General features: G+C 34.0%; 2 protein-coding genes across 4 annotated transcripts; one reads left to right on the plus strand and one right to left on the minus strand.

Annotated features, from left to right (window-relative positions):
* Window positions 1–125: 125 nt before the first annotated feature.
* LOC140971503 (galacturonokinase-like) lies at window positions 126–4,883 on the minus strand. Of its 2 annotated transcripts, none has more exons than XM_073433791.1 (14): window positions 4,688–4,883; window positions 4,082–4,135; window positions 3,649–3,720; window positions 3,288–3,331; window positions 2,689–2,839; window positions 2,222–2,287; window positions 1,957–2,036; window positions 1,717–1,816; window positions 1,374–1,549; window positions 1,138–1,178; window positions 1,025–1,053; window positions 834–903; window positions 665–754; window positions 126–548 (listed from the first exon to the last, which is right to left on the minus strand). In XM_073433791.1, the coding sequence occupies exons 1-14, from the start codon at window positions 4,718–4,720 to the stop codon at window positions 304–306; spliced, it is 1,251 nt and encodes a 416-aa protein (XP_073289892.1). In that variant the 5' UTR covers window positions 4,721–4,883; the 3' UTR covers window positions 126–303. The 2 variants fall into 2 exon arrangements, with proteins under 2 accessions (XP_073289892.1, XP_073289891.1); XM_073433790.1 differs by having other exon boundaries at window positions 4,022–4,135; window positions 4,688–4,882.
* Window positions 4,884–6,029: 1,146 nt separating this feature from the next.
* On the plus strand, window positions 6,030–14,615 carry LOC140971504 (isoamylase 1, chloroplastic). Of its 2 annotated transcripts, none has more exons than XM_073433793.1 (18): window positions 6,030–6,528; window positions 6,798–7,013; window positions 7,153–7,245; window positions 7,905–8,057; window positions 8,548–8,639; window positions 9,097–9,238; window positions 9,320–9,427; window positions 10,101–10,186; window positions 10,911–10,982; window positions 11,062–11,188; window positions 11,391–11,477; window positions 11,659–11,751; window positions 11,924–12,082; window positions 12,540–12,623; window positions 13,240–13,320; window positions 13,444–13,526; window positions 13,609–13,726; window positions 14,196–14,615. In XM_073433793.1, exons 1-18 carry the CDS (start codon window positions 6,172–6,174, stop codon window positions 14,457–14,459), a joined length of 2,415 nt encoding a protein of 804 aa, XP_073289894.1. In that variant the 5' UTR covers window positions 6,030–6,171; the 3' UTR covers window positions 14,460–14,615. The 2 variants fall into 2 exon arrangements, with proteins under 2 accessions (XP_073289894.1, XP_073289895.1); XM_073433794.1 differs by having other exon boundaries at window positions 6,831–7,013; window positions 14,196–14,612.
* The last annotated feature ends 1,710 nt before the right edge of the window (window positions 14,616–16,325 follow it).

The following is a 16,325-nucleotide window of genomic DNA, read 5'->3' on the forward strand; positions in this document are numbered from 1 at the left end:
ATAGATTTTGCTACCTTAATTTTCAGGAATGATTATTACCATTTTAGACCAATAATGGTATCTCATACTAAAGTTTATTATTTAAAATTACACTCCTACTGGAGAACTGGGTCAGGGGACTTCTTTGTACGAATAGTCTTGAAACTTGCTCCTTATAATGATCAAGGGGTGTTTATTGCTTTTTATAAAGTATTAATTTTTTGCCGGATAAATCTTTGTTACACATTCAAATGTGCAAATGGTACATTCGCTAATGCTAAAAGAACGAATCAACAAATGCAAGCAGCCAAAATGGTTGTCAGATCAAATTACACGAGCACAATCGCCAGCATCACATATCAAGACAACATTGCCTTCATTAATCTGGCTTGCTAGCTTCGGTTGAAGCATCGTGTACTCTTTCTCGACAAACGATGCTGCGTCTAAAGCACGATTAGCATCTACAAATGCAATGCAGCAGCCCCGAAACCCTGCTCCACTAAATCGAGCTCCATACACTCCCGGGGCTTTCACCAGAATCTCGTATAATTGAATAAGCGGTTCACTACCTATAACGATTTTCAAGGAAAAGTAAACCATCTTACATGCTTCTCTAAGGATTGGAAAACGAGTACAATACTGAAAAGCAAACAAGAAGCAAAATCTATAAACAAGGCAATCATACCACATTCGTAGTTCTCCATAGAACTCAAACCGGATGCCGAGATTAATTTTCCAAATTCCTCAAGATTTCCAGAAGCCCAAGAGTCGAGCCCTTAAATTATTATATCCAATCAAAATATAAAATAATCCCATCAAAATTTGAGAGTAGTAGCTGGAACGGAAAATGGTACCATTCAAAACTCGCTTATTCTCTGAGAAATAGTGTTCTGCTCTTTTAGCAAGAATGGGATCCAATTTGCACTGGAAAGCAAGTTGCGAGGATTAGCTTTTTTAAGCACACAAACATGTCTCTAGAGGTATAAAAAACATGATAGTATATAAATCAAAATAAATGTCTATTAAAATGCAATAAAATAAGAACCTTGTGTTCTTCATAAACTTCTGACTCAACTGAACAAAAATGTGATCAGATTGTCATATATCATGGAATCTGTTGTACAGTGTACTCGAAACAAGAAAGTTTAGTCTGCGTACCGTTTGATAGGAGAGGGTCTAGCCCTTCATTTCCCGAAGCCCTGTAGTTCTAACACATGCATCAGAAAGAAAAGTAATGCGAAATTGCATGGTTATTGTTGCTAATTGTGATGCAGTTGAAAAGGCCCATAACTTGTCATGCGTTTAGAATAAAGAAAGGCCACAGTTATCAGAGGATAGCACAGCATGGTAAACCAAGCAAAAATCCAATCTATAACAGAGACGAAGGATCTTACTGAAGCAGAATTCTTGCAGCTTCTTGACATTCTGCAACTCGTCGATTGTATCCAGGATTAGTTGTCAATGCTTGCTTCAAGCCTGAAAATGCCAGCAAAATCTTGAATTTCTTGTTCATCCCGATGTTACATCGACTATTCATTTCTGGAGCCCGTACCAGTTTGTGTTCTTTGGTCTGCACAAGAAAAATAGGAATTAGAAGAAAATTTCTATAATCCAGAAAGCTTGTGTTATCACTAGTTACGGAGAACAGAACATGCAACTAATGATAGAACAATGAAAACCGGAAAATGCAAATATAATCAACCAGTAATAAACTTCAGTCTGAGTTGAAATCGTCACCTTGCAGTTCATACAAGTTAAACATCCATAGCTTGAAAGCAATATGGCGGACTGATCGAGTATGCCATTTTTCAATCCTAGATATTCATTTTCAATCAGCCTGCATGCATAAAAATTATTTAAATGATGAAACAAAAATGGTTATTTCAGCTGTTTTCAGGAAGGATCACCATATCCATAATTTTCCTCATGCGCTTTGTAAAGGAAGGAAAGTTCAATTTTCACATCAAACAACCATACCTATCATATTCAATATTTTCTTCTCGATCAACTGTAAGGTTATTTGAACTTTCAAAGGCCAGCAGATATGCCACACCTACCTGTGTCAAGCATGTCATTCGACAGACAATGATATATTAATTTTAACCAAAGCTTTACAAGATGTTTGAGACAATGTAGAAAGCAATGAACTTAGTCATGACAACAAATGAGTCAAATATCTAGTTTGGCAGGGTTAAATCAATCATCTAAGCCATTGGCCAGCAAAGAGAAGAAGAATGCTTACAGCTGCGGAAGAGCTAAGGCCTGAACTGTCTAGCCCCTCGGCACCACAAATAAGTCCAGAAAAACCCTGTAAAATCAAAACTGAGTTGGTCCCGTATTGAGACAAACCAACCTATACAGCTATACTAGTATAATGTTAATTACACATGGATGGGCAATGCAAATAAATGAAGAGCTCTTAAAAATACAGAAGAATTGATGCCGTTCACTTAAGGCTTCAAGTAAACAAAGAAATCATAGGACATAGACGATTTCAATCATTCTTCAGTGCAATAGTGGAATAATATTATTCACTACAACTCTGATCGTTCATAGTACTGAAAAATTTGAACAAAGTGATTAATGTAAAGCAAACCAGATGAAATCGAGTGGATTAAATCATAGAAAAATTACTTATAATTTGAAATGTTTGTGCTTATAATTCATATAGTGCTTATAATTCATATAGACAAAAGGAAAGATATATACCCATTTAATATGGTTGCCACTCTTCTGTAAAGCATAAAGTGCTCCTCTGGCATAATTTCCCCAGTTACATTCCTCCACAGAACCAGAACCATTTGGTTGGGCCGGATTATTCCATTTGATAGCATTCTTTGGCAGCTGTGTTTCATCTACACTGGGAATCCATGGTGTGAGAAGATATACCATGTTTTGAAATATAATATGATCGTTCGATTTAGTTAAAGATAACAATAGAGAAAACAGTCTTCAATCACTATTATATCTAATCAACAGAAGAGAGGAGGTACAGTGAAGAAAAAGTTTGTGAAACTACATCTTCCAAGCAGTATCAATTGTTTTAGCACTACTTTTTCAGTGCTTTTCATTTGATGAGAGGTTTGTTGACCGGGTAGCTGAATTTTAACAATACTAGGCTCTTTCAGATGTAACATATAGTTCAGAATGTGCATGTGAAAACTGGAATAGGTTCAAGGGAAAATGTTTGACATCATAAAAAGGAAGTCATATAATATAAGATGTTATGGTGTATTGTGCACACAATGAGCTGGAAGATTTTCATTTTCAAGAAATATTAACATAAAATTATATGCGCTCAAAATTACCAGAACCTAACTTCGCCTCTGAACTGTCCTGAACGTATTACAACCTACAAAAGACATTTTTTTTGTCATCAGGCAATGCACCAAAGAAATAATGTTCACGCTGATGAAATATCTGAAAGATACTCACTCGTAAACCAACTATATGTATAACAAATAGTAAACTTAAAAGATTCCTTTTTAAAATAAGAGGGGGCACAAATTGTAATTGAATATCAAAATTCCTTCTAAATCATAGGCAGAATCTTTACAAATCAGTATATATTCCACATCAGTTCTAATGTCTCGATGTCTCTTAAAAACGGAAATGGTATAAGTAGAACTGGAAATCTTTTCTCAATGCCCATAGCATGAAAGAAAATACCTGAGAATCATTGGATGGAACAAATCCTAGAAGTATACCCTTATTGATTGTCAGAGCTGAAACAGTTCCACCCTGCGAAGATCCAACATTTTTTGAGTACTAATTTTAGAACAGTAACTAAAAGAGTAGTTGGATCAGATCCCTGAATAATAAAAGAATTCATCATGAAAAAATTGAACATTGGGGTAAGGAAATATACTTTTCTACGTCAAGTCATTTTGAGGAGATGATAACCATTTATGATGCCAAAAAGGGATGGAACTTTACAGCTTAAGTTTAGCTTGAAAGACATAAGATATAATCGATGTTCATCAACTCATAGATGAAACATGGATATTAACCCGAAAGTTAGAGGATACAAACAAACACGAACCTGGTGATCAATATGAGCACCTAGTGGACATATCCTATAGGGGGATAGAACAACTCTGACCTCTGTGGCATCTCTACCAGACATTTCAGCAACCTTCGTCTTCATAAAATTTAACTGCAACAATAACAAATCGGTAATAGGCTACAACCATGTTAGCAGTCAACTGCAGCTGTCTGTTTACAGTGTAGAAAACTAAACATATTGACTTCGATTCAAAATTTCTCAAAGTAACTATAAAAAAAGGTACCAAACATTCAATGCTATCAATTTCGGAAATGATCAAATTCCTTGCTTTAACTTCAAGCCCACGATAATCTAGCAATTCCTTTCCCAAAAATCTCTCAGATTTCATTAAAATTCACTAGAACCACCACACATCAGTACTGACTACTGAACAATCACAGAACAAAAGACAGAACAAGATTCATTCTTTAGATTCCAAATGCATTATAACATACAGATCATACTAAGATCAATCATACTGTGATCTCTTTGAATCATGAAATCTATCGTCAACAAACTATATTCAAGCGCTTTAAACAATCAAGTTGGCAAGTTGCATCAAAAATCAAGAACTCAAGAAAATCCTACACAAAAAAAGAAAAGCTCCTCGTACATTGCATACTGCAAATCCCAACCAACCAAATCAAGATAAAAGAAACTCACCTCTGATTCAGACGGCCAAGACATTTCACCCATTTTCCTGAAACAGGATCCAGAAATTCCAATCCAATGGCTTTTTCTTGAACTGGGTTCTCTACTGTGGACGTTTATTTTCTGCAGAAATGAAGTGATTTTTTTTTTTTTTTGAATAAAATGAAATTAAAGTAACAACGGATGGTAAGATTGTAAGATTAACTGTGAGGAAGAATGTCAGTATGGACAAATTTTGGATTTGATTGGACATTAATTTGGATCCATATTGTGTAAAGATCCTCCCAACTAATTAATAGTAAGGAATATTAATTTGCTAAAAAAATTTAATTTGGACCAATTCAGGTCAAAGGAAAAAATATATATACATGATGTCAAGAATATTAATTTGCTGCTAAAAAAATTTAATTTGGAACAATTCAGNTTCACCGTACATTACATATATATGTCACTAGATGACTATATATATATTTTCTAAATTTTGTTACGCTGTCTGTCAATTATGTCAATATATGTGTTTATCGTACATTACATATGTATGTCACTAGATAAACATAATCGATAAATAACAAAATTTTATATTCCTCGTCTATCCTTATTCCGTTGTCATCACCCAAAGTCTTGGGTTCAAATCCCAAAAAAAATCAATTATACTTTTATCCTAATTTATAGGAAAGCTGTGACACAAATTCTTTTTCTAAATTGATTTTTTTTCTTTTTCCACCGATTGAATATGATCGTTATTTTTAGCTGAATTTTTTAATCGTTTCTCAAATGTCTTTCAACACTATATTTTATAATAATTATATCAACCAATCTAAACATGATTTTTTAAACATTATTATACATGATTTGATATCTACAGTAATAATTTACTTCCTTAAATTAAAATCCAAATTAAATTTCATTATCTGAACACACCTTTTCAACCATGATATATTTTTATATGTGTAATAGAGTTATGTATGAGTCATTTATAAAATTGAATAAAATTTTAAATAAAACAAAGATACATAATAATAAGATATTATGTTTCCTACAAAAAAAAATATAACATTATTTTATTATTATCATTATTACTATTTTTTGTCGTCGTCGTCGTCGTCGTCATAAAAAGTTTAAAAATTTAAAACATCATCATCATCATCATCATCATCATCATCAAAAGTTTAAAATTTTAAAATAAAAAATAATATGCCATAGGGGGAGGCGGATTCAAAGTATTAGACAAGATATCCATTTACCATAAATATTAGAAATGGTTGGACATAATTTTTTTTAAAAAAAATTTAAGAATATATTTTTATTTTTGAAATATAATATAATTACAAAGTATTTTCATAATTTCGGGTACGGAATTGTACTGGAAAACGACAGCGACCTTCTTCATGGCTGCCATTTGAGGATCGCTGGGTTCAGCGTACTCACCCTCAACCCTACTCTGCTCTCTCCTGCGATGAACGCTCAGAATCACTCGAATTTGCAATAATTTTGCAATGGAAATACTCCATTATCCTTCAATTTCAAGCCTCCTTCCGAAATTCTCTTCGATTAAGTATTTACGGCGTCGGAGGAAGAGGCCGAGTGTTGGATTACGGGGGAAATTATACAATGGTACTAAAAAAGGCGTGGCATCGATTGTGGTTATGAATAACGCCAGCGAAGGTGGTGAAGCAGATACTGCAGTTGTCGTGCAGACGCCTTCGACGAAGCCGCGTCGTTTTGAGGTGTTGTCCGGTTATCCGACGCCGTTTGGCGCCAGCTCCAGAGACGGAGGTGTCAATTTCGTTGTCTCATCCGGCAGTGCAACGTCGGTGACTTTATGCCTGATGGGGATTTCTGATTTGCCCGAGGTAAATAAAGTTTGTTCCTTTCTGCTGCATTGTTTTCCTGTGGGGTAGATATTATTTTTTGCTGGTTCTGCTCATGTGGTTTTATTCTTTTAATTTCAAATGCCAATGCTGGAAAGAATTTCACCATTTAGTCATCATCATCTTCATTGATGACTGATATTTTTGCGTAAAAGTTTATCTTTTGTTTCCCTTTGAGATTGTACGTTTTGTTATGACAGCTAAAGATGATGTAAAAGAAATGATATTTCTGTGTTGTTTCGGTTTATAAGTGTGGTCTTGTGATCGAGAACTTAACGTTTCAGAAAAGAGTGACCGAGGAGATTGCTTTCGATCCACTGACTAATAGAACAGGAGATGTCTGGCACATGTTTGTGAAAGGTGATCTCGAAGATATGGTCTATGGCTATAAATTTGGTGGCAAATTCTCGCCTAAAGACGGGCTTTACTTCGATTCTTCTAAAATATTGATTGATCCTTATGCCAAGGTCAGTTAATTTATCATTTTTAGGAGAAATATCGGGGTATATTGCATCTTAATCCATCTATTCCGTGGTGGGAACCATTATGTTACCCTGTTTGACCTATAAACGAAGCTAAATTATCTTAACTTGGTTGACCGTTTAGGGTGTTGTGAGCAGAGGGGGATACGGTGCTTTAGGACACAAGGGGGAATGTTGGCCCCAGATGGCATGTTTAGTGCCTTCTGCAAATAATGAGGTATGTTTTGAACCTTAGCTTATGTGTAAGGTATCCTATCACTCTGAGAGGAAATATGTCCTTCATTGGAAAATGATTTTTCTCACTGAAGTTGAGATGATCTTTTAGCCACGGTGCTAGGACTTTTATGAACGATGTTGTGAATTGTCCATGCATGAGGTGTTTGTAAAGCTTCAGTATTTCTTTATCTGTCATTTGTACTTTTGCATCCTAATCTTTTATTAAGGATCTTGTAGATAATGAGTAGGCCAAAGTCAAATTCTACACACTCCTAGTAAACCTATCTACGCAAGTGCACTTAGTTGCATACTTCCATATGAAATCCTTTCCATATGATTGATATGATTGTCTTGTTTGGTCTTCCTCAAAATTTTACTTTTTTATGAGACAGGTATTTGTGCTCTGGAAATTAGTTGAAGTGAGTTTTCGTAATCAGTAAATTTTCTTATCAGTTGTCAATTTAAGGGTGGAAATCCATTATTTTTTTGTTATTGATTGAATGACATTGGCACAAGCTTATTCTTGTCTGTCGATAATCAAAATTCAATAAGAAACCTTAGACTGTAAAAACCTTGGTTAGCCTATTTTACTTCCAAAAAGGTGCTGAACTACATTTCCAACTCATCTATATTTTATATTTTGTTCGTGGTGCTGTTCAGTTTGACTGGGAAGGAGATTTGCCCCTAAAGCTACCACAAAGAGATCTTTTTATCTATGAAATGCATGTTCGTGGATTCACAAACCATGAGTCCAGCAACTCAAAGTTCCCAGGAACTTACCTCGGTGTTGTGGAGAAACTTGATCATTTGGAGGTTAAGCTTCTACCTGTATTTGAATTTTTTTTCTCAGTAGGAGTGGGTTTGAGAATCTGTAAATGGTTTTATTGTGATGATAACTTTAATTATGATTCAGAATGTCCCAAACATAATATTATAAATCAAACCATACTCATTGAATTGTAAAATTATTGCAGCTGATTCCAATCGCTCAACTTTTTCAAGACTCGTTGTCGGAGGAAAATTGCTCCTTGCACTTAGAGATTATGCATCCAAAAAATCTGATTTATTCTCATACCCTCAGTATTTTAGATTTGTCGTTATCAAAGTGTCAATATATCCGAACAGTCATGAAATTGAATTTGGTTTTGATACAAGAAGTTCTTCAATAATAGAAAATATAAGTCCGTAAGCAATTTGAATCATGTTCAAACTTAAAGCCATAAAGGTTAATCATATACAATGTTCATATTTTTTGGCTTAGTTTTGTTGAACAGCTACGTTTTTGTTATCCTTTACTCTGCAGAACATTGGTGTCAACTGCATTGAACTGATGCCATGTCATGAATTCAATGAATTGGAGTACTATAGCTACAACCCTGTCCAAGGTGACTACAAGTAAGTTCGACCTATCTCTTTCTGCTTTTTACGTCAGAAAATTTTGGATAACTTTGACTTATTTTTACCAATTTAGAATAATACTGTTTAAGTTGGCTGTATCCTTCCCTTCTTAAATCATATTCAGATGTCTTTTCGATAACATTCATCTGGATCTTTGACGTGGTAAATTTATTAAAGTCATGTTTGATGATTTTTTTATATGACTTCTTGTTATCTTGACCTTTCGCCTTACTTGAATTTATGTAAATTTTGTATTGCATATGATGCAAACTTTTTCAGTGCCTTGCTAGGTTTGTGAATATGACGTGCTCTTCAAGCAGCTGAAAAGTAGAACTTCTTCTCTGTTTAAATAGAAACTCTTCTCTGACACAGCACTGTTGATTAAAAAAATTTAGTAGTCGTAAGAATAGTGAAAATGTTTATTGAATATTGCAAAACATTTTGTCTTCTCTAGGATGAACTTTTGGGGGTATTCGACTATCAATTTCTTTACACCAATGGCAAGATATTCTTTTACTGGTTTAGGCAATCACGGCCTTGGTGCGGTGAATGAATTCAAGTATCTGGTTAGAGAAGCACATAAACGAGGAATTGAGGTAACACATTCCGGAATCACACTTAGCATTTGTTTTAATGATGTTTTTGGTGAGTTCCTCATCTGTTTTGTAGTTTAACAGGTTATTATGGATGTTGTTTTCAATCACACTGCTGAAGGGAATGAAAATGGTCCCACTCTCTCATTCAGGGGGCTTGACAATCTTGTCTTTTATATGACTGCACCAAAGGTATGTTTCGCTGTCAAATCAGGTTTTATATAATCAGGTGATGTGATATTTCTTTCTGAATTATTCATGAATTAGGTGTTTTGTGCAAAGCCTCAATGTATTTCATTTGTATGATTTGCCGAATATCTTGTATTTATTAATTACCCGTGCTTGCAAGTTTGCCACATAATGTTTTACTTTCCATCAAGTCATTTGCTTCTTTGAGTGGGAAGAGCTTCGTAGTTTGTACGGTTGTGAAGAACAGTAGACTTACTTTTTTATGATGATGCATTCAATATCATGGATTTGCATAGTAATTCACTTCGCTCAGTATTATCAAAGTATTATTCTATGATTTAAGTTCATATCTGTTCACACCAGAAGTTCATGGAAGAGCTCGTAGACTTTTCGGTTTTATTTATTAATTACTTGTAACATAAATGAATTACTTGCAAAGTTGTTAATTTCAAAGATACAACTGGGATGTGGAAGCAGTATCGATCATGATTGCTTATTTTATCCTTTTCTTTATTCTCTTGTATATGCTTTTGTCAAGACATTATTATGGTTTGGAAAGTCTTGTGCATACTTTGTTATCAGCTTGGAAGAAAGGTGTTACTCTCAGCTATTACTGTGATTGACGAGAATGGTTTTGCAAGAATATTTCTGAATTACTTTAATCTATGTTTCGCAGGGGGAATATTACAATTATTCAGGCTGTGGAAACACCCTAAACTGCAATCATCCCATTGTACGACAATTTATACTGGACTGCTTGAGGTAGATTTACTACAAATTCAGACTATGATTCAAATATTGTTCTTTCCTAGAGATTTCCAATAATGACGTGATATGGAGTTGCCATTTATAGCAATTTATGATTCTACAATCTGCTTGATGCAATACTTGTGGTGGTGATGGTGTTGGGTGGTTGGGGAAGCGGAACATATTGACAGGAACATGTTCTGTTCAAGATGTCAAACATTTTATTGTACAGACAACACTTGTTACTTTTGCTTTTTCCATTTGAGAATTTCATTTAAATTTGATATGTTCACCCTCGATGTTTGCAACCATTTGGTTAAATAGGGGTGGGTTCATAAGAATTAATGTCTGCCCTGCAGCCTCTTGATTTTGCATTAGCTATTTCTCTTCAGTAGTTCACTACTGTATTTAAATGACACAATCTTGATTGATGTTTGTTGAAGAATTACATCTTTTCTTGCTTACGGCATACATTTTAAGAGATGTTAATGGTTTTGATAAACTCTTCCTCTTACACCAAGTACTTCTTGCAGAAGAACCGGGTAGAGGGGTTTGTTTTTCTGCCATATAAAAATAACATACCCTACTTTAATTACTTGATATTAAGACTTCTTTCTCTCTCGATTCAATGCAATTAGTTACTATTACCTTTAACCTTTTCTTTTCATGCGTGCTTTATCAGTTCCAGTTGTTAAACTATTGGTATTCATTTATTTTTCTCAGTCCATATTCTCAACAGATACTGGGCAACAGAAATGCACATTGATGGGTTTCGGTTTGATCTTGCTTCTATTTTGACAAGGAGTAGCAGGTTATTAACTACATCATCTCCTTTATATAACCTTTTCCTAAACTTTATTGATTTCTTCAAGTATTTTTTATTTGTCCAGCCTTTGGGATGCTGTAAATGTGTATGGTACTGCAACTGAGGGTGAGACACTCACAACTGGAACACCTCTCAATAGTCCCCCATTGATTGACATGATTAGCAATGACCCAATACTCCATGGTGTAAAGGTATATGGTTTCTGTCTTATTTAATTATTTGAGTATTTTTACGTCCCGCTAAAAATGACTCGTTGCAGTTGGCCAACTATTACCAGATATTCATGACATCTTGCCTTTCCTTATCCATAGTGATAATGCATGGAGGATAAATTCTTCAAATTTTTTTGCATGCATGTGGAGATTGATTAAAATTTCTTCTCTTGATCATCAGCTCATAGCTGAAGCGTGGGACTGTGGAGGCCTTTATCAAGTTGGCATGTTTCCCCATTGGGGTATCTGGTCTGAATGGAATGGAAAGGTAAGTGGATAATGTATGCTGTGAAGTTTTTCCTATAATTGCATCCTAATCAGCTTCTCTTTTATAGAAAATATTAACATAGCTTTGGACAGAGGATAAATTATTATTTCATAAATTTCTCAATGGAGTGTACAAAATAAATAGGCAGAAAATCTCTATTCTAATTTTTATCTATCCTTAGTACCGTGATGTTGTGCGCCAATTTATCAAAGGCACTGATGGATTTTCTGGGGCTTTTGCTGAATGCATCTGTGGAAGCCCTAATTTATACCAGGTATCTATCTCACTTGAGCTTGATTAGTATTAAATATCATCCACAATTTTAGACCCTTGATTGTGATATGTATTTGATAGAATCTTCGTTTGTAAAGTTTGTTTTAGTTCTATCCTTCACGTTTTTCGAGAGTATCTTCTTATTGGAATTTCTAAATATTGGTCTAAATCAGGAAGGTGGAAGAAAACCTTGGAACAGTATCAATTTTGTTTGCGCTCATGATGGTTTTACTTTAGCTGATTTAGTGACGTATAATGAGAAGCATAATTTAGCAAATGGCGAGGACAACAAGGATGGGGAGAATCATAATAATAGTTGGAATTGTGGCCAGGTATGTTTTTCTTCTTTTTTTGGTAATGTTTATAATTTATATGTATTCCTTAACTGGCATTGGGCTAATTTTTATGGTCTTGAGAAACTTGGGTATTATATCCTGTGAACCTTTGTTCACAATGAAGCAAACTACTATGAGAGCTTAGATGACCACATCTAGGTTGTGCGCTGACTGAAACTCGGATCTTGTTCCTCATCAATCATCACTAGTGGCTGACAATATTGTAAGATGTCAGAGCTAAACATAAGTGGTTATTAACTTTTAGTTTTAGAAAAATGAAAGAGCTACTCTTGTAGAACCCAAGGTGAATATTGACCTTTCTTTTGACTTTGATGTTTTAATACGCAAGTATTTACATCTTAAAAATCTTTATTATATTTCAGTTATTTAATACGTTATTTTAGTGGTGGCGGATCAATTATGTTCTCATGCTTTATTATCATATCTTTCTCAGGAAGGAGAATTTGCGAGTATTTCAGTGAAAAATCTGAGAAGGCGTCAAATGAGAAATTTTTTCCTGTGTCTCATGGTTTCCCAAGTAAGATCCTTTTCCCCTTATATATTTCACTTGGGTATTGCTCCTAAATGACAACTTATTTTAATGTCTTGAAAATATCTTGCATTTTCACGAGTTTCATGAAAAGCACAATATACACCATCTTGCCCAACTCGTATGATTTAACATATTTGTTTGCCTTTGATAATATGTATACATACATATGTATGTATATGTTTGTTCGTCCCAGTGCCTTGGTATCTTAAATTAGTTGTGGTAAAGGTTCAAAATTATGTTTAGCGATGGTAATAGCACCACATCGCTGGGCTGTAATCAATTAGTAACTTTATTACCAAAATTATTTGCTTATGTGGTCTAAATGGAACATGAAATCAGTAAAGAGAAGTGGGACCTGCTATACTCATTGAGTCATGGCCATCACTGCATTGTAATATTAACTGAGGATCTAGTTTTCAACATATCTGTCTATTTTTGTCTTGCAATCATAATCTAAGTTCATTTTTGAATGAAATGATGGGCTCAAACATATCGATTAAACTATTTAAAAGTGTCACCGTCCAGTGCACCGTTCATTCTTTTTCATCTGCAACTTTGTTTCTCATTCTGTTAGTCTCTGTTGTGCCTTTTGTATGGCCAGGGTGTACCAATGATCTATATGGGAGATGAGTATGGCCACACGAAGGGAGGAAACAACAACACATATTGCCACGATAATCATGTATAATCCACCGACTCTCATGATTATGTCAATACTCTCCCAGCGCCCCCCCCCCCCCCCCCCCCCCCCCCCCCCCCCCCCCCCCCCCNCTTCTTTTGAACTTATTTTTAACTTTTTCTGCAGATTAACTACTTTCGGTGGGATAAAATGGAGGAGGCCTCATCAGATTTCTTCAGATTTTGCCGTCAATTGACCAAGTTCCGCCAGTAGATTTCTCCTTATCCTGACAGTTTTTTCTCTCTATGTTCTTGCTTCAACTTATTTCATCATGGGATCTTCTTGCTTCAGTGAATGTGAGTCACTTGGCTTAAACGACTTCCCGACAGCTGACCGGCTGCAATGGCATGGCCATGCTTCAGGGATGCCAGATTGGTCTGATAGAAGCCGGTTCGTGGCCTTCACACTGGTATGTTTCTTATAGAGACGTCATAATATTTTCCTATGAAACCAATATATGGGGTTTTTGGCAGTCCGATCTCTTCTTACCTAATTTTCAAGTTAAAGATCTTTTGTTTTTCCAAAGTTCGTGAGCTAAATGATGAGCTTTCATTTTTTAATAGTTTTATTTAGAAAGCACATGAACATGCTTGTGAGTCCAAGTTATGGAGCCCGTATGTGAGCTTTTCAACGTGTTTATGAAGCAAAAGTTGTGAAGCCCAGTTGGCTCATGATCAAGCTCTTGACCGAGGCAAAAACTTCTTGATTCTGAGCTGAAGCTCAGGCATGTAAAATTTCAAAAGCTGGACTCGTTAACATCCCTAAGTTCCTAAAGCTGTTATTGTCATATTGCTGATCTCCAATCAAGCTATTCACTCATGACTCGTATCTCTATTTCCTATTTAACCTGCATATGATATTTGGATATAAACCTTCAGATTGACTCGGTGAAGGGGGAATTATACGTCGCCTTTAATTCAAGCCATAGAGCTGTCACGGTTGCATTACCTGAACGTCCAGGCTACCAGTGGGAGCCCTTGGTGGACACTGGCAAGACAGCACCATTCGACTTCCTCTCTCCCGATCTCCCGGAGAGAGACATAGCTATAAGACAGTATGCTCATTTTCTTAACAGCAATTTATACCCCATGCTTAGCTACTCATCAGTCATTCTTTTACTATCTCCCATAGAGAATATGTGAGTTATAACGTCGCTTTTTCCTTTCCTTACAATGTTGAAAGTCCGGTAGAGCGAAAAATCGATGTAGTGTACACATCATGCAATACTTGTATATGATCTTTGAATAAAATGTATAGGCATGCCGAACAGAGTAAAGAAACTGGATCGAGTTGAACATTAAGAGAATTTCAAGGCACGAATTAGTTATATTCGAGCACAAGATTCATTAAAATAATTTTTTGCTCAAATTCGGTTCACATTGGAGTTCGAGTTTGAGTTCAACTCGAAAAATTCAAATATAGAAATACTACTTGAGAAATAAATACTAGAAAAGTTCAAAAACATTTATTTAATATATTATTATATTATATCAATAAATTATTGAAGTTCGGAAGTAGCTCAGTCCGGCTTGAAAATAAGTTTGAACATATTCGTATTTGGAATGAATTGATAATTTCGAATATAAATCAAATATTTTTTTTAGATATCTTGATTTATTTGCGCTTCTAATCGTCTGCATCGATTGAACCAAATTATTATTATTTTTGAGCAATGTATTATATTTTTATTGATAAAAAATTATATGTACAAATATACTTGATATTCAAGGAGGTTTTTTCTTTATAGAGCAGTTAACTATAGAGTTGTTTGTAATATCGAGAGAATCAAAATAATGTGCTAATAAATGAAAAATTTATAAATCATGTAAAAGAGATTGTTTTTGCTTATGAAACTTAATCTACTCCTACGTTTCAAATACCTGCACTTGTTCGTTTTTCTCACATTGAGTAAGAATATGAGAGGAAAATCAAATTTTTACTAACAAATTTCTAATTTAAGATACTTACTCAAAAAATAGTTATATGTGATTCAATTTTAGCTAAACTAGAGGAAACACGACGTTAGTTAAAAAATGAGATGCCGAATTACCGTCGAGTGAGATCTTTAAGCATTTAATAATTTTTTTATAGAAATATGAGGATTGATAGATATTTATCACATAATATAATTTGGATGATCGGAGTTTGGAAATATATATGATATTTTGTGTGATCGATCGTTAGGTATCCTTGAAGTTCAAATAGATGTTTTACTGAATAGCGCTTAGTATTGTTACATTCAAAAAACAAGATTTAGTTCAACATACCTTAAGGTATAGTTTGGTATACGGGATATGAGAGGAATTGATAAATAATCCTCTTTATCCCATGTTTGGTACTTTTTTAGAAAGCTCATGATAATATCATGGGCCCGTGATAAATAATTTTACAGGATAAAATATCTCTTTTATGAGATGTGATAATTTTAATTTAATGATAAAAAACCACAAATGATTTCATTGCCCTCAATATATAAAAATCCTAAACTTTAAAAATATGATCACATCATATATGTGAGCAAATTCTAAATTTGTATCACTAGATGATAATTATATAAATGATTTTTATAAATCTCTGCTAGTAGGTAGAAATTAAAATCAATAAAATATTTTTATTTATTTTTATATATTATATAATATGATAATTATATAAATGAACTCGAGATAATTATATAAATGATTTTTATAAATCTCAATAAAATTATTAGTACCACTCGATTAACATTAAAAATTGATATTTGACTTGACTCACAAAATCGAGGGCTCAATTATCATATTATATAAAATATAAAATTAGGTAAAAATAAATAAATAAATATGAACTCAAGCAACAACTTTGAAATTATAAAATTTATTATGTTAATGTTAATTTTGTCATTACAATCTAATATATAAATTTAATCACTCTTATTAAAATCATTCCAAACATTAAATATAATATCTTACATCCTATTTATTCTCAACTTATCATTATATTATATATCACATGTTTATCCTATCATGTGTACC

The sequence above is a fragment of the Primulina huaijiensis genome, chromosome 2, assembly GCF_012295235.1.
Source record: "Primulina huaijiensis isolate GDHJ02 chromosome 2, ASM1229523v2, whole genome shotgun sequence".
Classification (NCBI taxonomy): domain Eukaryota; kingdom Viridiplantae; phylum Streptophyta; class Magnoliopsida; order Lamiales; family Gesneriaceae; genus Primulina; species Primulina huaijiensis.